The sequence below is a fragment of the Sapajus apella genome, unplaced genomic scaffold (genome assembly GCF_009761245.1).
Source record: "Sapajus apella isolate SASKATOON/1434 unplaced genomic scaffold, GSC_monkey_1.0 scaffold48, whole genome shotgun sequence".
Taxonomy (NCBI): domain Eukaryota; kingdom Metazoa; phylum Chordata; class Mammalia; order Primates; family Cebidae; genus Sapajus; species Sapajus apella.
In genome coordinates, this window is record NW_022436988.1 from 9340500 (window position 1) to 9362210 (window position 21711).

Consider the following 21711-nt stretch of genomic DNA (forward strand, 5'->3'; position numbering starts at 1 on the left):
CCTCTAGATTGTGTGCAGCCCTCATTTGGGTGGCACCAGGACACCAGGGCGGCCGTGGGTCTCTGGGAGTGACTGGAGAGGGAGCCGTATGTGTGCGGTGTGTGCCAGCCGCCAGGCATGTGCAGGCTTCTGTGTATGATGCGGCTTGTAAATTGCTCGGGGTCTGTAACTGCGGAAAGGGCCATAGAGCCGCGTGGTGTTATTATTTATGATAAAGCACAGAGGTGCCTGCCAGGGACTGGAATGGGCTGAGCACTGCGCGCAGGATGGACAGCAAATTGAACTCCAATTTTCTGCTCGGCAGTCTTTGTTACACGCCACAAAGTGCCGGTACAGCGGGGTCAGCAGCTGATGAATGCGTGTTCTTCAGCGGCGGTTCCTCCGTGCGGGGAGCCGCTCGTGCTTTGTTTTCCCCTCCCTGCAGGGCCCAGCCTCAGAATCTGTTCCTGGGCTCCAAAGCCCGGACCAAGGGAAGGTCAGAGGCTTTGCATGGAGGCAGGTGGCTATGGGTTCAAAACCCAGCTCTGCCGCTGACACAGGTGACCGGGTATCTCCCGCCTCTGAGCTTCAGATGAGAGAAATGCAAGTCCTCATAGCACCCCGCTGAGCAGGCTGGCAGGATTAAACGGGTAAACATGAGGAGCTCTACGTGGAGTAGGTCTTTAACAAATACACTTCTTTCTTTCTTGTCCCTGGGCTAAGCAACCTTGCCCTGAAGCCAGTGAATTCAGGAGAAGCCCCTGAAATTGGGCAGAAAGGCTCCATTTGGGGGTGGTGAGGTCAATCCCGAAAGACACCTGCTGTCCTGCTTAGCCATCTTCATTCAATATTGGGAGTCAGAGCTACCGCCCCTAACTCCCATCTCCCCCCACTTCCAACTCGCCCCCCTTTTAGGTGATGGCCCCTCTCCAAGGGTAGGCAAGAGGAGGAACAGGGGCTGCCCCAGGAAGCATGCCAGCCAGAGCTCTGGGTGCTGGTCCCTTCCTGATAGCACAGCCTTCTGTGCCACACATCTTGTGGCACCATTGTTGACCAAGGAGGTAGACATTGGAGACCCCCAGTCTGTGGGTTCTTGGAAGCATCCCTGGTCCTGTGAGTCCTTGCTCGGGGCTCCTGCAGGCCTGTGGGAAGCCATTGTCTGTCACCAGAGTCCCCAGGCTTAGGGGATGGGCAGGTGCACGGTACCTGCATGGTGAAGAAAGTCACCTGTGAGAAGAGTGACGGAGGTGAGGCAGAGCCAAGTCTCATGAAGCGACCTAGGCCGGCCAGGCCGTTTATCAGTTTCTAGGAGGTCTCAAGTCGCAGCTGTAAAACTGCAAAATTGCACCAAGCACAGTGTCCTGCCTTGGGATCACTGAGGGGATGAGGACTGTGGGCCATGTGGCACCATCGGGCTTCTGGGGAGGAATTCCAGGAGTGGGTGAACATTTTATTATTGCCACCTTTATAGCTCAGATGAATCTGAATACACTAAAACGATAATAGCACCGTTAGGCCAAAACATTCTAATCAATGGTATAAGTTTAATCTCTGAACCCTCCAAGTGAAGTGTAAGAAGGCGCTCCCTCCCGTTTGTTAATTGCAAAATGAACCTATTGGAAATGAGAACCATTTTTTTTCCATGTAGGGTTGGGCGTGCTTTGCCCTGTTTACCTGTGTGCTTCAAATAGGAGACCCCAGCTATGGGATGGGCTTGCAGAAGTTACACCAAGCCGAGATGAGGAATAGTAACAGCCTCCTTGTCAAGGGCTCTTTGTCTGCACCAGGCACTAGTCAAAGCCCTTCCCCCCCCATAGGCCTGTGAGGTAGACATTATTATCCCTATTTTTCAGGAGAGGTACAGCAGACTGACTCAGGGGACATGCAGCTTGTGGGTGGCAGAGTCCACTGGGTTGGGACCCAGGTGGTTCCATTTCAGGGCCCAGCAAGGTCATCGCCCAGAGGGCTACTTGGCTCTTACAATGTCAGCGGGGAAAGGAACTTTGTGATCCCCAGGCTGGTCTGCTCCCAAGAGTGAAGGGACCTGCTGGTCCACAGCAAGTCTGCTTGCCCACTTTCTCATGGATCTGGGCTCTTCTGCATGCCAGGCTGGTGCCAGGCTCTGGGGCTAGGCAGATCAGGGAGCCGCAGTGTGCCCAGCAGTGGAGGACGTAGCATGGGAATCACCAGGCATGCTGGGAGGGAGGCCATCTCAGGAGTCGAAGGAGGACATCCGGAGAAGAGTGTCAGAGGACGTGGCATTTGAGCTTTGAAGGGATGCTGGACAGGAACTAACGTGGATTGAGCACCGACGTTTTCCCAGTAGAAAAGGAAAGAAAGGGCGCCCCAGGGGAGAGAGTGGCACAAGCAAAGGCCCTGGGGTGTGGCATAGGTGGTGTGTCTGGGAAGGACCGGCTTCATCCAGCGAGGCAGGGCTCGGGCTCACCTCCAGTTCTCCGCCATGCTGCCTTCTGTGGAATGACAGACAAAACTTTCTTTTTTTTTTTTTTTTTTTTTTGAGATGGAGTTTCGCTCTTGTTACCCAGGCTGGAGTGCAATGGCGCGATCTCGGCTCACCGCAGCCTCCGCCTCCTGGGTTCAGGCAATTCTCCTGCCTCAGCCTCCTGAGTAGCTGGGATTACAGGCACACGCCACCATGCCCAGCTGATTTTTTGTATTTTTAGTAGAGACGGGGTTTCACCATGTTGACCAGGATGGTCTCGATCTCTTGACCTCGTGATCCACCCGCCTTGGCCTCCCAAAGTGCTGGGATTACAGGCTTGAGCCACCGCGCCCGGCCAACAGACAAAACTTTCTGCAGGCATGGTGTGAGTTTCCCGGGGCTGCCATGGAAGTGCTATGAGCTGGGTGGCTTTAAACAACAGAAATCTCTTCTCTAACACTTCTGAAGGCCGGAAGTCTGAAATCAAGGTGACAGGGGCACGCTCCCTCAGCAGTCTCAGTGGGAGGCTTCATCCTGGCCGCTTCCTAGCCCTGGCGGCTCCGGACAGTCCTTGGCATTCCCTGCCTGGTAGCTGTATCATTCCAGTCCCTGCCTCTGTCTTTACTTGGCCATCTTCTCCTTGTGTGTCTCTGTCCCTGTGTTTCTCCTCCTACGAAGACACCAGTCACGGAAGGCCCACCCTACTCCAGTGTAACCTCACCTTAACAAGCTGCTTTTGCAATGACTCTTTCCAAATCAGGTCGCCTTCGAGGTTCTGGGAAGAACGTGAATTTAGGGGAGCCATATTCAACCCTCTACAGGCATCACCTAGTCTTGTCCCAGAGACGACTTTATCAACATCCCTTGGCTCCCATGTTGGGCCTCCTTGTCATTCATTCGCCACCTATTTCCCAGGCGTCTTCTTTGTTCCAGACTCTGCCTAGTGCCAGGGCTATAGAAAAACAGGAGGCATGGGCCCAGCTCTCCTGGCATCTGTGTGATGTGTTCTGCTTTTCTCTGTGACATTTTGGCTGGACGTACCACGGGCTGAGCTTGAGGAAGGCTCAATGGCAGGCTCAGGGCACACACCTCTCCCTCCCCAGGCCGGCTCCGCCACCCCACTTACAATTCCCTGGGGCCATGTCAAGGCTCAGTTGCACTAGCTGCCCTGGTGGCCAGCGCCCCCCTAATCAGATTAGATGTGTATTCAAACAAATTGACGATCCGTTCCATTAGATGCTTTTCAAACACGCTTCTCTGAGCAAGAAATCCATTTGGGAACAGCCGCGGAGGCCGTAGCATAATAGATGATTGCACCGTCTCAGGCCCCCAACGTCGGAAGGCGCCTGGCTCCTGAAGGTCACCAGCGAGGATTAAACGAGGGAGGGTGAGAGTCTTCCTTCCTGGCTAATGAAGCCCTTGGCATGCAGGCAGCACTGGGGCCGGAGCTGGTCCAGGCATCTGCCAGGAGACGGGGAGGCCAGGGAGGGGCATAAATTAGCATCTCATTTGTGGGAGAAGGGAGGAGGAGGGAATCCGAGCGGAGGGGGCTAGGGTGCTGTGCGGCCCTGGCTGGTGAGGCAGGAACAAGATGCCTTGCCAGGCATGGGGCTGGGAGAAGGAAGGGACTCGCCAGGAGCCCCAGGCCCTGCAGCCTTTATCAGGCAGCTAAAGTCCCTGCCCCGCCTGCCTCTGTGTGCGACATGCAGACATTTCTTCTGGAGGGCTGGGGCTGAACAGGGCCACAGCAGCCTCCTCCTGGGCCCTCAGTGCTCTGTCCAGTACCATCTCCCACCCGGGCTTGACCAACGTTTTGGGACCAATCCATGCAGGCGTTTGTAACCCCTTCCCTGGCCCCAGCTGTCTCTACCAGTCCTGACCCTGCTCAAAACATTATGAGCCATACCCGGTAAAACCCAGTTTTTGAGCCAACTTGGAATGGCCGTGAGGCAGCTGAATTTGGAAGCCTCCGATGTAAGACCTTCAGGAGACTTGCAGCTCCTTAGCAGGGGTGGTTCTGAGAAGCGAGAAACAGGTGGGACGATCATAACAGCCCCTGTTCCCCTTTCCCTATCTCCTTCCTATGTGGTCACCCCCAGTGGTTTGTGTGGTAGAAAGGGGCACCCCTGAGGCTTCAGGCACCATGGCGTCAACCTCACACACAGGAGCTCATTTGCTCCTCCTGCAGCCTCTGGGGCAAAGGTTTCCATCCGTTTCACTGATGAGACAGATAAGGCCCAGGAGGTGAATTTGCATGAGGTCAAACTTTAGCATGGAAATGGGATGTGAACCCAATTTATCTTCTCCCACTGGGATCTTGAAGCCAGATTCTTGGAAAAGGTGGTTCTTCGGGAGCAGGGCTGTGGGGTGGCGTCCCCCAGCTTAGCCCCTTCTTCCCAAGAAGCCCTGAAGGCTCTGGCCTCTGCCTCATTTTACTTGGCCCCCGCACCCATGCGTTCATCTTCTGTGCTACGTGGCCTCCATTTCCAGACTTCTCTTCCTGTACTTTCTTAGCTCATCCACCTGAAACCCTCACCCCCTGGGCAGACCCGTCTCTCCTAGAATGTCCTGCCTCCTTATCCTTCTAGCTAATTCCCAGGACTCACTCCCAGCTGAGCTGGGCTGCCTGTCTCGCCCTCACCCCAGGATCTGGCTCTGGGGCCACGACATTGCAGGCTGGAGTAGGAATGCTGCATGACCTCTGTTTGTGGCGTCGAAACCCATTCCCTGAGAGAGGCCACCAACCTCCTTGAATGTCCCTTGTCCCTCTCTCCACTCCTGGTGCTACAGGTTGGGGTATGAAGGGTGAGACAGCTTTGGTAGGTCTTATGCCAATAATACAAAGATCTAGAGCTCTGAAACCTTCCAGATCTGAATGTACGTCTGTGTGGCAGAGTCCGGTTACAGAGCCTTTCTGAGCATTGGTTTTCTTCTATGTGAAGTGAGTACAGTGATCGTGGTTTCCTTGAGATGTTCTCAGGCCTCTTAACTGAGATGATGGACATAAAGTGCTTCATGGATAGAAAGTTCCCTGGCTAGGCCGGGCACAGTGGCTCCTACCTGTAATCCTAGCATTGTGGGAGGCCAAGGTAGGTGGATCATGAGGTCAGGAGTTCAAGACCATTCTGATCAACATGGTAAAACCCCATCTCTACTAAAAATACAAAAATGAGCCAGGCTTGGTGGCGCATGCCTGTAATCCCAGCTACTCAGGAGGCTGAGGCAGGGGAATTGCTTGAACCTGGGAGGCGGAGGTTTCAGTGAGCAAAGACCGCACCACTGCACCCCAGCCTTGGCGACGGAGCAAGACTCCATCTCAAAAAAAAAAAAGTCTCATGGCTAGTATGGAATAAAGGCAGCAATAAGAATAGAAGTTCGGAGAGAAGTGAGGTTTGGTTAGAGCAGCCCACCCTGAGCCCCTGCTCCCTCTGACCCAGGGTCCATCCTGCTCAGGTCTGTGTCCTGCCAGGGATAAGGAGCACAGGTTTCCATGCTCAGCACCCATTAGGAGGCCATGGTAATCAATCCAGAACATGGTGGTGGGGCCAAGACTAGCAGATGGTGGGGGAAAATTTTCGAGTCTAGAAACCCCAGTTTCCACCCTGTTTCCAAGCATTCCAGGGAAGCTCGTGATGGCTGAGCCCTTATTCCATGCCTGAGAAGAAGCTACAAAAAGAGAGGCTTCTGCATGTTTCAGAGATGAGAAGGGAATTTGTTCAGGCTTGGTACTCCCTGCAGCTTGTTCCAGAGGGCAGATGGGTATCATTTGGCCAGTTAGGTGACTGGCAGAAGCCATCACCCGCTTCCTCCACCCACTGACCCATTCCCAGCAGGAATGGCTCCATGGAAGGTGTGTTTCCCAGGGCTGGGCTGGCTGGGAAGTCAAGTCCCCCGAACAGTGAGATGGACACAGCCTGGGGACTCCAGAGAAAGATGACATTATTTTGCAGAGGAGGGGAAAAGTTGAAGTTGAGATTGGCTTCTGTATGGGGCCATTTAGCCTGGAGCCTAGGAGATGACAATGGGAGTATTTAGTGCAAATATCAAGGGAAGACGGCAATCAGCGACCCCCTGACCTGTTATGGGAAATTACAAGGAAGCCCTGGGCCAAGGCCTCTTGCTGGCCTCTAAAGGCCGCTCTTCATTCAAGCAGCTCAGGCTCTGGTGGTCCAGGACCCCGGAGCCATGTGACATGCCTAAATCACACACAGAGGGTCTGTCCTCTTCCTTGTCATCAATGGGATCACCCTGTGGACTGCTCACCCTGCATATGCACATGTGATCATAGATAAGTAATTCACACCCATGGTCCACAATATAAATGCTACACAAAGGAGTAGAGTGAAAAGCTCGTCAGTCCCCCAACCCAAGTGCCCGGGCACCCAGATCTCGCTCAGGTGTCCCTGGGATCAGTTTTTCATGTAGCCACTAGAAAAAGCCTGTGCCAATACAAGCAAATTGATTTTTATACTTGAAGAAGAAAACCTTCTACATAAACAGTAGCAGATGATCCACCCTATTCTGTGCCTTGTTTGTGCTACTTACCAGTAGTTCTCAAAGGTCGTTCTGGGACTGTCCGCTGCACAGGATTCATTTGTTTGGAGGGACAATCATTTCTTTAACCAGTGCCCTCTTGACAGGCATTCAGGCCATTTCCAAGCTTTTGCTGTTACAAACCGAGCGGCTCTGAAGTGCTGTCATTTCATACATACACAAGTGAGCCTGTGGAGGGTGAATTCCTTGAAGAGTTGGCGAATTGGAGGATGTGTGCATTTTTAGCTTTGATAGCATTGCCAAATTGCTCTCCGTAGAGGGCGTACCAAGCTACGGTCCTGCAAAGCTGTCTGCAAGGGTGCCTGTTGCTCTACAAATTCACCAGCCCAGAATATCACACTTTTACATCTTGGCCGACGTGATAGGGGAAAAAATGGTATCTTATTGAATTTCAGTTTTCCTTTCTCTTATCATGAGGCTGAGCATCTTTGTGTGAGTTCCAGGGGCATTTGTAATTCTTTTCTGCGAGCTTCATATCCTTTTGCCCATTTTTCTATTGGTTTGTTAATCTTTTTCTTATTGATTTGTGGGAACATTTCTGTATCAGGAAAATTAGCTCTTTGCCCGTGATAAGAGTTGCAAATATCTTTCCCCAGTTTGTCATTTGTCGTTTCTTTTTGTTTATGAGGGTTTTTTTTTTCCAGGCATAATTTCTATGTAGTTGAAGGTATCAATCTGTTTTATGACCTTTTGGAGCTTGCATAGTACTTAGAAAGTACTTGGCGAGTACTTTGCTTTGCCAAGACTGTATATTTTTAAATCTCTGTGATTTTTTTTCTAGGTCTTTTAGAATATCACTTTTCATGTTTAAAACATTGATCCATCTAGCATTTATTTTGAGGTAAAAGTGCTAGAAAGAGATTGAACTTTATTTTTTTTTTTATCCCAAAATTGTTCCCTAGCTGTTTCGAAACCATTTGTTGAATAATTGGTCTATTACCCACTGATTTGAAATTCAACTTTAATCATACATTAAATTTCCTCATATATATTTGGTTCTATTTCTAGACTCCCAGACTGTTTCTTCATTAGTCTATTTTACAAGAAGGTACTGTTTTAATTATTGCAGCTTTGTAATGTATTTCAGTGTCTATGCTAGTTTCCTCTGTTTGCTATTCTTTTTCAGAATTTGTTTGGCTATTTTTTCATCGTTGTTTTTTTATGTGAACTTTAGAATCACTTTGTCTACTTTAAAAAAAAAATCCTTTGTGTGTGTGTGTGTGTGTGTGTGTGTGTGTGTGTTTGAAGTGAAGAAAAGTTTAAGAGAATGACATCTTTATAACATTGATTCTTTCTATCCACAGTTCTCCTTCATTCTCAATTATCCCCTTTTCCACAGAGAGGGTGGCTAACAGGGCTGTTGTGTACAGTTGCACAGGTTGTACACTACACCATCCTAGTACTAAGGCTGAGAGGAGCCATTGGCACCTGCAAACAGGATATGAGCTCTTCTCTCTAGGCTAATCTGTCCATCTTCATATATGATCAATACTATTAATAGCCACCCCTCCTAGCATGTGCCAGGCTCTGTTCTAAGCAGTATATATTTATTAATGCATTTAGTCTTCAAAACAAACCTGTCCCCAATTTATAGCTAGAGAAAATGAGGAACAAAGAAGTTAAGTAACTTTCCCAAGGTCTCTGATTTCTGTTACCCTCCTGAACATTCACAGCACAGAAATCTGTTCCTGCACATAAATACACACACACACACACACACACACACACAGATATGTGCACACACTCAGACCACAGACACACATACTTCACACAGGCATGCACACACAGATGTGCACAGACACACATATTGACATTCACAGATACATACATGGACATGCATGCAGACACACCTGCACACACGCAGACACACATGCACACACACGCATGCACATACAAACACATGCACACGCTCTGTTATCCCAGCAGCATCCTCTTCCCCTCAGCCTGTCACTCTTCCTGCAGCACACACCCTGCCAGCCCCCCTGCCATCTCTTGCTTTCGGACCAGGCAGGTCCTTGAGGAAAGTCAGCTGTCACTGCTCTGAGTCTTGGGTAGGGCGTCCCTCCCGGGATCCCTGTATCCAGAGGGCAGGGGGTCTTTTAGGAGGGTGTGACTTCACCGCAGGAGGCTGCGGAGAGGAGCCTTGTGAGGATAATGGTAGGCAAGGAATGAGGAGCCCCCAGCCCAGGGCCTGGTACCCAGCAGATTCTCAGAGAAAGGCCTCTCCTTCGCTCTCCTCCTTCCCAGAGTTATTATCTCTGGCAGCCTCTGGAATCAACCCATCCAAGCAAAAGTCATTCTGCTGCAGGCTGGCACCCCCGGGGGGCTTGAAGAATGAACAAGCAAATGCAGACCTGGGAGCAAATTGCCCAGTGAGCAGGTTTACAGAGGTGAGGGTGTCTGGGCACAGAGCAGGTGTGTGTGTGTGTGTGCTCACACATAGGCACATGTGTGAATACAGACACACACCCCGGCCCCTCTGACTGTTCTGGCTCTGAGTCAGCCCCACATGGAAGGGATTTAATCATTCAGGGGCTGGGATCGTTATTGTTTTAAAACAAACGAGTGATGACAGCAATGAACAGAGGGTTTTTAAAAGCGCGATTCAAAGGGCTCTTGAAAGCCGCTGGAGAATATGAATGCGCCTTTGAAGTGAGAATGCGCCCATTTGTTACGCTGAGAGCAAAGCTGGCTGCCTGGCGGGCAGCGGGCAGTGAGTCCTTTTCCTTGGCAAATGGGTGCCCACCAGCCTCTCCTCCCTCCCCACCACCTGGCCAGAGGTGGTCTAAGACCCTGGAGACACAAATGCCCCTGGAAGGGACCAACAGTGATGGTCACACCTCCAACTCCACCCTCAGAAAGAAGCATCTTCTTAGCTGTTTTTAAGACGCTGCATTCACCTGACGGTTGTTGAGAGCAGCGGGAAGACGTGCATGCATGAGCAGGGAGAGATGTGTGATTGGAACATCAGCAGTCCAGGCACGGTGGCTCATGCCTGTAGTCCCAGCACTTTGGGAGGCCAAGGCGGGTGGACCACTTGAGGTCAGGAGTTTGAAACCAGCTTGGCCAACATGGTGACACTCTGTCTCTGCTAAAAACACAAAAGTTAGCTGGTGGTGCATGCCTGCGGTCTCCGCTACTCCGGAGGCCGAGGTGGAAGGATCACCTGAGCCCCAGAAGTCAAGGCTGTGGTGAACCAAGATCATGCCACTGCACTGCAGCCTGGGCGACGGAGCGAGACCCTGTCTCCGAAAAAAAGTAAAACATCAGCAGTGAGACAGTGAGACATAGAGGGAGCAGTTGAAGTGGCCTCCTGCCGGCACCTGCCCTCTGAGCCACCCTGAGGCCACTCTCAGGTGGTCCCCACAGTGAGGGTTAGCAGCAGCCAGGGTGGGAGTTCAAGGAAAAGCCTGCCAACCCACCACATCTATATATTCATAAGACTGAGCCCTTGGCCCCTGGGGGTGACGGTGCAGCGTTTCGGGGTGCTGTGCACCAGGGTCAGCTGACTTGGGCCCCACCTGTACATGATGGCTTCTGCTATGTTGTAAATCTCTACCTGAGCCCAGTGAGGCCTGAAAGCAAATGCTGAACCTGTCCGAAGACCATGGAAGTCCAGTACTGGGCAGATCGGATGGTGAGAGGATGGGCTTGGGTCTCGGGCTCCAGGCCCTCCTTACGTTCCAACGTGGGGTGCAGGAGAAGCTCCGCTGCACCCAGCCACAGCTGCCTACCACCTGGTCCACTCCCTTCCAGCTGTAAATGGCCCCCTCCCGATCCCCGTCCTCTTCTTCCTCTGGTTGGTTTGCTGCATTTCTTTTACTTTTTCTTTCTTTCCTTTTTTTTTTTTTTTTTTTTTTTTGGTAGAGAGGGGATCTCGCTATGTCCCCGAAGCTGATATTAAACTCCTGGCCTTAAGTGATCCTCCCACCTCAGCCTCCCAAAGCACTGGGCTTACAGGCATGTTCCATTTCTTAAGCCAGAAGAAGGCTGTCTGGTGTTTTCCACCCTCTGGGCTCACGGGGGAAAGTTGGCTGTCTGACCAAGACGGGCCTGGGGCATCAGCCAGCACAGAGGGTGATGGAGCCCCTTCCCTGGAGGAGACACGGTACTTTAGGGTTCAGGAAGGAAATGAACGTTGGCAGAACATCTACTGTGGGCCAGGCATGGAGCCAGCATTTTCACCATCACTATTTCCTTCCAGCCTTAGATGTTAAGGTAGCTATTTCTTTTCCTGTGTCTGCTGATAGAGACTCAGAAAGGTGAACGCTTGTCCACCTCCCGCTGCTGGGAAGTGGTGGATTGGATAGACAGGTCTGTAGATGACACGCCCCCCACCACCGGCCTGAAGGTTGGGATGCCCACGGCCTGTCCTGCCAAGAGCTTCCTGCATGGCTTTAATTACTTCCCACCCATCTGGCACAGTGTGGTCACTGGAAGCTGCATAGCATTGGGCTGACAAGCCTGGACTGCCCCCTGCCGGCTGCTTCAAGCCCTTGGCACATAGTAGGTGCTCACTAGGTGAGCTGTTGCATGGTGCTTTCTAGAACCCGCTCCCTCAAATCTATCAAATGCAAGGCTCTTTGGCACAAGCTCTGGGGGTTCTTCCCTGATATCTGTCCTCCGCCTGGTTCTGGCCTCACGGAGGGAGGTGTCAGCTCAAGTGCTCTGCCTCCGAAGCTGCCTGTCGGGCTGAGCATCTCCTGCCTGGCTGTGTGACCTTGGGCAGGTTTCTAACCCCTTGAGGCCTTGGTGTCCCCTGCTCCAAAATGTAGATTGTAATCCTTTCTAGTGGTGAGGTTGCTGTGAAGATTAGATGAGCATATGTGAGAGCCCCCAGAACAGCCTGGAACGTAACAGGTGCTGTCATCTTTGTGGATATTGTTACCAGATGCTGGCTTCTGCCTCCCGGCCCCACCCCTTCCATAAAAAGGCAGACGTCTCTGAGACGGCTTAGAGCCCCTCCCCTTTCCTCCGTCTCCCCCATCCTTCCATCGGCTCCCTTGTGCATTCACATCCACCCTCTCCCCAACTGACCAGGGGGGCAGAGACCCCATTTCCATCTAGAGCAGCCCACGGAGCAGTCTCATGGAGTCTGCGGCGAAGTTCACTGTCTCTGTCGAGAGAACTGTGGTGGGGCGGGGAGGTCTATGAGGCTGTCTGCTCAGAGGATGAGGGTGACTGCCTAGAGAGGGAAGCAACCCTTCTGCCCCTCACTCACCATCTGGGCAACCAGGCAGCCATCCTGGAGTGAATGGAGAAGTAGAGGCAGGCTGGCCCAGGGCCCAGGATGGAAGGAGCAGGCAGCAGTGGTCATGGGGCCTCGCTGGAGGACTGTGCTCGACGTCTTTAAGGACTTCCCCCAGCCTTGGGGAGCAGGACTCAGGAGACCCTCTACCCGCTACGGCCCATGTGAACCCACCTCCCTGTTCTCCTTATGACATTGATATTCCCTTTGGCTGAGCCACAAAAAGTGCCCCTCTTGCTTCCTGCCCTGGAGGGAGAACCTGAGAGCATAGTGGATGGGATGGAAGCACAGCTGGGAGAGAATGATAGAAGGTGCTGGAGTGTGGGCTGGCAGCAGGGCAGTATCCTAGCGTGGTCTGGGGAGGCAGGAGGCAGGGCTCTGGTTGGCAGATGTGGGGGACTCATGCTGAAGACCAAGCCTTGGAGTCAGACTGACCCAAGTTCAAGTCCCTCCCAGCCACCGGACCTTGGGAAAGTTAGCTGGCTGCACCTGCTCCATCTGCCTAGGGGCGTTAGGTTCCTAAAAGAGCCAGGGCACACAGGTGAGCAGGTGATCACCGGCAGCTTTGTCTCCCTGTTTCTGCAGATGACGTGTCCCCGTATTTCAAGACGGAGCCTGTGCGGACACAGGTGCACCTGGAAGGAAACCGCCTGGTGCTTACGTGCATGGCCGAGGGCAGCTGGCCGCTGGAGTTCAAGTGGCTCCACAACAACAGGGAGCTGACCAAGTTCTCCCTGGAATACAGGTAACCTGCGCCGTCCGCCTCCTCCTGGCTGCCGGGGCCACTGCCCTGCCTTGAAGAGGGCAAGGTGGGGAGGGGGTTTGCCTGACAGTGTGGGTGCCTGGAGTTCCGGGAGTGGGTGGCAAAGGCAGCCCTACCCCGAGGTGAGATGGCCCCACCTTGCTGACCCTGCAGAGGATGGCTGGATGGTGGACCGGGGGCACTGCCCGGACGGTGGTCTTTACTGCAGTGCACAGGAGCAGAGGTGGTGATGGGGCACAGGGGCTCACTAATAGCAGCGGTGGCTGTGATGACTGTGACCCCCTCCTCACTCTCTCTAACCCTGCCATCTCCAGGGGGCTTTTGTTGAGGGGCCTGGGTCCAATGGAGGGGTGGGGTCTGCAGCAACCTAGGATCAGTGAAGGAGGGAACATCTATTTGGGGGCAACTCAGGTGAGACACGGAGGAGGCCCACCCAGGGCCTCTGGGCTTCTCTTCACTTCCTATCTGTGCCCACGCAATGGAGCTCTTCAGCCTGACTGGCCTTTCCCTGCTGAGACACTGCCAGGTGGGGGGACAGAAGAGCTGAGAGAGCCCGGGGTCTCGGCAAGGGTGGACCTGCCGCCAGCAGGAAAGTAGCCCCTCGCCCAGGCCACCCCGGCCTTCAGCCTTTCCTGCTGCCACAGACTGGGGTGGGCTCTCCCTCCTTCCTGCTTTCATCCTCCCATCTCTGCCTTTTTTATTGGCTCCAACCCTGTGGCTGGTGATTAATCCCAGGGCCTGATGTGCATAATCGGTTTTGTTGGGGAAACAAGATTGTCTTGCCCTGGGGATGTTGATATAAATCTGGCAGCCTGGGACGGGAATGCAAATAAGAGGAGGGGGTTTAATTGCTTGAAGATCTGTCCTTCAGGAGAACCAGCCTTTAGGGAGCATGGAGGCCTGAGTTTGGAGTGATCCCCCACCCCAGTCCTTCTGCCCTAACCCTGGACTGGATGGGCTGGTGTAGGGTGGCCACATTGGTAAAAGAAAGCCCAAGACAGGGGACCCTCTCTCTACCTACAGAGGGACACCTGGACAAGCCAGCAAGAGGTCTTGCAGGGCTGGCCACTCCGGGCCTTCGGTTCTCCAGGAAGCCCACAGGGAGACTAGAAGGCTCTCCTTGAGCAGTCCCTGCTGTGGTTTTCAGTTGGGGGTCAGAGCCTCTCCTGGCCACCATCAGGAAGTTGTGACTGTCTCGATGAAGAGCCCCTGCATCTCCTTAGACTTTGGACATGCTCAAGTGGGTCACCAAGAGCTTGGGATGGGATACCACATGTGCAAGTGGTGCCGGACCCAGCTTGCCCTTGACTTCTTCCAGCAGGGAGCTGAAAGCAGGATCCAGGAGGGGCGGAGGAGAGTTGCTTTCTTATCTGGTTCAGAACCACTCTCCTGGGGCCCTGGCACTGCTAGGATGTGAGGGTGGGTGATAGATACACAGAAGCAGGTTCCAGCTCAGTGGAGGGACCAGATGCAATGGGCTGCCTTTGGAAATAGCCCTTGTCCCTGCAGGCATTCAGGGAGTGGATGGGGTCCAGCTATTGACGATGATGGTGATGATGATGATGATGGAGTGGATGGGTTCCAGCTATTGATGATGATGGTGATGATGATGATGATGGAGTGGACGGGGTCCAGCTATTGAGGATGATGATGGTGATGATGATGATGATGATGGAGTGGATGGGGTCCAGCTATTGATGATGATGGTGATGATGATGATGATGGAGTGGACGGGGTCCAGCTATTGATGATGATGGTGATGATGAGGTTGATGGAGTGGACAGGGTCCAGCTATTGAGGATGATGGTGATGATGATGATGATGATGGAGTGGATGGGGTCCAGCTATTGATGATGATGGTGATGATGATGATGATGATGGAATGGATGGGGTCCAGCTATTGACAATGATGGTGATGATGATGATGATGATGGAGTGGATGGGGTCCAGCTATTGATGATGATGGTGATGATGGTGATGATGATGATGATGGAGTGGACGGGGTCCAGCTATTGATGATGATGGTGATGATGGTGATGATGATGATGATGGAGTGGACGGGGTCCAGCTATTGACGATGACGATGATGATGATATGAGACGATAATAGCAATCATAGACAGTGAAAAAGAATATATGATATGTCAGACATGATGATGTCACTCTGTGACTATCTCATTTAATCCTGCCCACAATCCTATGAATAGTTTCAGTTATTTCCCCCATTTTACAGATAAACACACTGAGGCTCAGAGAAGTTAAACAAATCACCTAAGGTCAGATGGTTGAGCTGGGCTTCAAATATAAGTTGTCTGACAGCAGAGTGGGAATTTTTTACCGTCCACCACACTGCCTCTCATTGAAGAAGGATTGCTGCAATTGCTTCCTTAATGTGTATCCTAAGCAATCTTTCTGCCAACTGTGGTCTGCAAATTGTAGAATACAAAGCAATAGGGAGAATGCAAATATTCCATTTTATAGCTATGCTGAGTGGAAGTCATTCAGGGGAAATAGATGAACGTGCACTTGGGAAACTCATCCCTTTGCCTCCTTGCCCCCAAGCGTGTTGGCTCTGGAGGCCTGGGGGCAATGCTGTGCCTGAATACAAGTCTGATCAGGATTTTCCTTTAATAAAAAACTTGTTGTAACCCCGAGGTCAGGTCTGCACTCCTTAGAAGGGCCTTAGAATTCTTCCTGGTCTGCTCCTGATGGCATAGCCTCGCCTCCTGCCACTCCCACCACACCAGACCATCATGGTCTCAGGACTGTTCCCTGCACATTCCCTCTTCTTGGACTTTGTCCATACTGTCCTATCCCCTCCATGGGAATATTTCCCCTTTTGGAAACTTCTCTCTCCTGCTGGGCCCAGCTCAAATTTCTTCTCTTTTAGAAAACCTTCCCTGATAATGCATGTGTTCTTAATCTCTCTTTCTCTCTCTCTTTCTCTTCCCCGCCCCCCACACACACATACATACATACATACATACATACATACATAGACACACACACACTGCTCCATCTCCTCTGTCCTTTGTGGCTGTCCACAAAGTATGGCCTTACGCATCCCCTGACACCTTTTTTGCCTTCTCATTATTTGCAGAGGAGACCACAGGTGCACCACAGAACTGAAGTCAGCACTTCCGGAACCTTGGCAGTTCCTGGAACCTCAGGACTTAGAACCAAGAGCCAGGCCCTCTTCCCTCCAGGTCGCTCAGCTATGCCCACCTGTGGGTTCATACTTCATGAAGTCATGAATGACACTGAAAAGTTCAGTGTAGCTCACAGGCTACAGCTGCCTGATTTCTGGGTAGAAGGAACGTCTCTGGAAGTTTCACTTAGAAAGTCCCAGGGAAGGATTCTGATTGGCCCAGCTCAGATCATCCCTGACCAGTCATGGTGGGCAGTAGCATGGAGCACCCTGATTGGCCAGGCCTGCATCATGTGTCTACTCCAGGGCTTGAGACACCAGGATTGGCAGCCCCCACACTGCAGCCACGTGGTAGGGAAGAAGGGTGAAAGTTGTTAACACAAGAAAGGAAAAAGGTGGTGGATAGATAGAAGTCACCTGTGTCCCTGGCTCTTAGTAGGTGCTTCTTCTTTTCTTCTTTCCTTTAATTTGAATTTTTTAAATATCAGTAAAATCATTAGTACCATAAACATCTGTATACGTGTACCATTACAATTGCTAACATTTTTCTCATTTGCACTCTCTTACTGTCTCCATACACACGTATACACATGCACCTTTTTTGCTGAACTATTCAAGGATTCGCTGTAGACATAATGTCACTTCATTCCTAAGTAATATTTCCTGAAAGCAAGGCATTTGCCTGCAGAACCAGGCACGACAGAATTTACACAGCTGGGAAATTTAACGCTGATATGATACTGCTGTGTAAAACAGTCTACATTTGAGTTTCTCCATTGGATCTGATGGACATACCTTTATCCCAGAGTCCTTCATGGCCATTGTTGTTGTTCTTGTTCAATGCCGGACCTAATCGGAGACTACACATGGCCGTTAGCTGTCGTGAGTCTTGATATGCCTTAAATCTAGAACTATTCCTTGTTGTTTCTTTCCTACCTTTCAAGGCTTTGGTATTTTTGAGAGTCCAGCCCATTTTGCAGAATTTCTCTCAATGTGGGTTTGTCCAGTCATGTCCTCATGATTCAACTCATGTTAAGGCTTTTGGGAACAATATTTGTAGGTATGTATCCTTGATGCTTCATACTAGAAGGCGCCTGATGACAATTTGCCCCGTTATTGGTGGTGTTAGGTTTGGTGAACTGGTCAAGGTGATGTCCCCCAGATTTCTCCATTATCAGAAGGTTGAAGTATCTTCTTCCCTTTGTTATTGATGAATGGCCTATAGAGTGATAGCTTGGGATGGTGTGAATAATCTCCTTCCCAGGATTCTCCCAGCCAGTGGCTTCATATCCATTGATGAGTCTCACCTGAATCAGTTATTACCTTGGTGGTTATGATAAGGAGATTTTCTTGTATTCCTTTTAGGTGGCATTCTTTTGTAAACAGCTTTCCTTTCTGACCCCCTTTAAAGCAATTTAGCATCAATATAAACTCACCCATTCTCTTTTTTTATTCAATGTGTTTTAATCCACCCATGCCAGTGTTGATTTCCATGCTCATCTTAACCTAAATTTGGCAGACGGAGCTTCTTCAAGCTGGAGCCTGGGTCCTTTGGACATGTCTCCCATTGCATTCTGAACACTTTCTTGTTTTGGGCTCAAGAAAATGTTCCAGGTTCACCCTTTAAATAAATGCATACTGAAAATTGCATTCCATAGGAGGCTGGCCAGCTTCATAGCCCATGGCTCTCTAACCACTGCTGGATACTGAGGACTTCCCAGTCTTTTACAAACCCCAGGCTCTCAGTAGGATGATAATATCCAATTTTCAAGCAGGAAAATAGCTAAATTTACCCAGCAAGTTGAGAGAAAATAAGATTAGAAGTGCTGCCATAAATTTAACTATGTTTCCAAAGGGAAAGTTTACATTCATGTCCAGTCTCTGAGAGTCTTTATTCTTGGTGGGTTCTGTAGCCAAATAGGTCTGGGGAGTGTGTGTGTGTGTGTGTGTGTGTGTGTGCGCGCGTGTGTGTGTGTGCGCGCGTGCACGCATGAGCTACATAAAGGCAAGCCTATGCACCCTTCTGAGTATATGGCACAAATGTGTGGGTCCACATCCATCACTGTGGTCAGAGTGAAAAGAACGTAGATGTTGAAGTCAGGCCTGCATGAGTATGACCCTGTTCCTGCTAGCTCTGTGACCTTGGGCAGAAGTGGTTAGCCACCCTGATTTTGTTGTCTCTCCTTGGAATCAGGCACAGTAATGCCTACATCAGAGAATTATTGTGAGGAATACCTGGGATTCTGTAGATCAAGCCCACCCTGGTGCAATAGATGTGACATGAATGGTACCTGTTAGGACTATTCAAGGTGTCTGTCTCAACAAGATCATGGGACAGATCTGATAACAAAAAAGAAAATCATGTGTGCAGGTAGCTGATCTCCTTTGAGTGGCCACCTGGGGCCTGTACACCTGTGCAGAACTCCTCCCAGGCAAGTGTTGTGAGAGCCCCTTGGCCACAAATCTTTATCTATTTTGAAACCAACCTTGAATTCCCAGTTTGAGAAATGAGGCGGCTCTAAGAGCGGGGAGTACAGCAAGGAGACAAAGCAAACTCTGACTCTAAAGAAATGAGATCCTTTCATGTAAGCAGGAGAACACTGCCTGGGAGACCCTCCTCGAGGTGGGGCACTGGCCCCACGGCCTGCCCCTCCCCTGAAGTAGGCACACAGCTTCCCAGAGTGATTCCTGGGGCATATGTTGGGGACAGGTAGGGGTAGGCAGAACTCAACACTCATTTGGAGATATAGAGTCTAATGTATGGAGTCTAATGTGTCTGCTAAAATATGTGTGTGTGTGCTCATGTGTGTGTGCTCACATGTATGTGTGTGTGTGTGTGCGTGTGTGTGTGTGTGTATGATTCCCTCACAGCCTTGTGTTCAGGTTAACAGTTAGTTACAAGCCTGTCTGAGTACAGCAGGAAGGTGTGTTTGTGCAACTCACATAAAAGCCATAGAGGTCAGGCCCTCTTGTGTTAGCGCTGGAGCCTCCCCCATCTGACTGCTCTCAGCTCCCTCCTCTCCAGGAGCCATCTCCCAGGTTAAATCCATTCAGCCTCAGCTTTTGCCAGCAAGGGCAGCATGGCTGGAGAAATGACAGGACAGGGTGTGGTGATGGAGGAGAACAGAGGGAGGATGGACAGAGGATGGAGGAGATGGAGGGAAGATGGATGGATGGAGGAGAGCAGAGGGAGGATGGATGGAAGATGGAGGATGGATGGAGGAGAGCAGAGGGAAGATGGATGGAGGAGAATGGAGGATGGGTGGAGGATGTAGGAGAGTGGAGGGAAGATGGATGGAGGATGGAGGAGAACAGAGGGAGGATGGATGGAGGATGGAGGAGAATGGAGGATGGAGGAGAGTGGAGGGCAGATGGATGGAGGATGGAGGAGAATGGAGGATGGATGGAGGATGGAGGAGAGCAGAGAGAGGATGGATGGAGGAGAGCAGAGAAAGGATGGATGGAGGATGGAGGAAAACAGGGAGGATAGATGGAGGATGGAGGAGAGCGGAGGGAAGATGGAGAGCAGAGGGAAGATGGATAGAGGATGGAGGAGAACAGAGGGAGGATGGATAGAGGATGGAGGATGGATGGGGGATGGAGGAGAACAGAGGGAGGATGGATAGAGGATGGAGGATGGATGGAGGATGGAGGAGAACAGAGGGAGGATGGATAGAGGATGGAGGATGGATGGAGGATGGATGGAGGATGAAGGAGAGCGGAGGGAGGATGGGTGGAAGATGGAGAACAGAGGGAGGATGGATGGAGGATGGAGGAGAGTGGAGGATGGATGAGGATGGAGAAGAGCAGAGGGAGGATGGATGAATGATAGACAAAGAATAGACATGTCCTTGGGTCTATGACCTGGCAACAAGATGATTTTCCACCTTGGTAAAACCTTCTGGCATAATTGTTCTCACACTTAAACTTGAATAGGAGAAAAAAGAAAAGATGAGTGAGGCAGATCACACACACACACACACAGATTTCCATGCATAATTGGGCACGCACACACTCATGTTTATGGAGGCTCACTGGTGCCAAGTCCTTTACACCCCTCAGCTCACAACAGCACTACCAGGTGAGTCTCATTACCCTCATTTTGCACATGAAGAACCGGAGCTTCAGAGAGGGTCAGGAACTTGCCTGGGACCATCTGGAGAGTGAGTGGCAGATCTGGGAGCGTGCTGGACCTGAGGGTGCTGTCTTCTCTGCAAAGGCACACATGGTTTCCCATTGGGCTCCTTCTGTCCCTGCCCCATCCCTCCCCTGCATCAGTGTGTGTCATTCTTCTGCCCCAAGGGTCACAAAGGCAGGACCCCCTTCCAAGAGGCAAGTGTGAGGGTATGAGACCAGCTGAGGGCAAGTCCCATCCCTGGCTCATGTGGAGAAGAGCAGATGTGTGCAGGGGAGGCCCAGGAGAGCCAGGTGGGCATGGGGCTGGCCCCAGGCTGGGTCCCCAGCCCCCCCTGCCTTGCTGAGATCCTTGTGGCAGAGCTGTGCTGTCTGGGAACTGCATGGGCTTGGCGTCTGGGAGAAGAAAGTACATCTGAGGCAGAGAAGGTCCACACATGTGATGGCCCCGGCAAGGGACACAAAGGCAGGGGACGCAGGCGAAGCCACTGGCAGCCTTTGAAACTCCTCAAACAAGAAGATGAAGAGAAATTCCCCAGGCCAGCAGCCTTGTCTCTGGCTTCTCTGGCTCTCTCTCTGGCCTCTGCTTAGAAGAGAGAGCAGGCGGCAGAGGTGGGGAGGTAGAGGCCAGCGGGCCTTCCCAGAGGGCATGGGAGCACATGCCTGGCACGGGGTGAGTGCCAGAAACCGAGCCAAGCTCTTAGTGGCAGCAGATCTGGAAAATTGGTGCAATTATTATCTCTGCTTCATAACTAGAAGTCACAGCTTAGAGAGGTTCAGCAACCTACCCAAGGCAACACAGCCAGTACATGCAGTCACGTTTCACCCAGGATCTTCAGGACTCCAAGCCTGCATTCCCCCCCTGCTCCGTGCTGCCTGGCTGAGCTTGTCCTTTCCCAGGGCAGCGGCACTTTCTAAGCTACTGCAGAAGGAGAAATAGTACATGGTGGCTCACGCCTGTGGTCCTAGCGCTTTGGGAGGCCGAGGCAGGCAGATCACAACGTCAGTAGTTCAAGACCAGCCTTATCAATATAGTGAAACCCTGTCTCTACTAAAAATACAAAAATTAGCTGGGCATGGTGGTGGGCACCTGTAGTCCCAGCTTCTCAGGAGGCTGAGGCAGGAGAATCACTTGAACCCGGGAGGTGGAGGTTGCAGTGAGCCGAGATCAAGCAACTGTACTCCAGCCTGGAGTACAGAGCGAGACTCTGTCTCAAAAAAAAAAAAAAAAAAACCTAATATTAACAAACACTGCAGACAATCACCTACCTCGTGCCAGGCTCCATGCCAGCCACTTTCATTTCAGTTCTTCTGAATCCCTTAGCATCAGCAGCTCCTGCAGGGGAGGCATCTTGATACATGAGGAATACAAAAGCTCAGGTTCCATTTCTTGTCCAAGATCTGAAATCATAGAGTTAAGACGAGCGCCAGGCCTTCTGCTTC

At 51.4% G+C, this 21711-nt stretch overlaps 1 protein-coding gene across 2 annotated transcripts in view; it reads left to right on the forward strand.

The window, feature by feature from the left end:
* SDK2 (sidekick cell adhesion molecule 2) overlaps nucleotides 1-21711 on the forward strand; it is a 313807-nt gene that overhangs the window by 125443 nt on the left and 166653 nt on the right. For both annotated transcript variants that reach the window (XM_032241841.1, XM_032241842.1), the window contains exon 2: nucleotides 12810-12969. In XM_032241841.1, the coding sequence (XP_032097732.1) occupies nucleotides 12810-12969 (160 nt within the window). The remainder of the gene's footprint in view (nucleotides 1-12809; nucleotides 12970-21711) is intronic.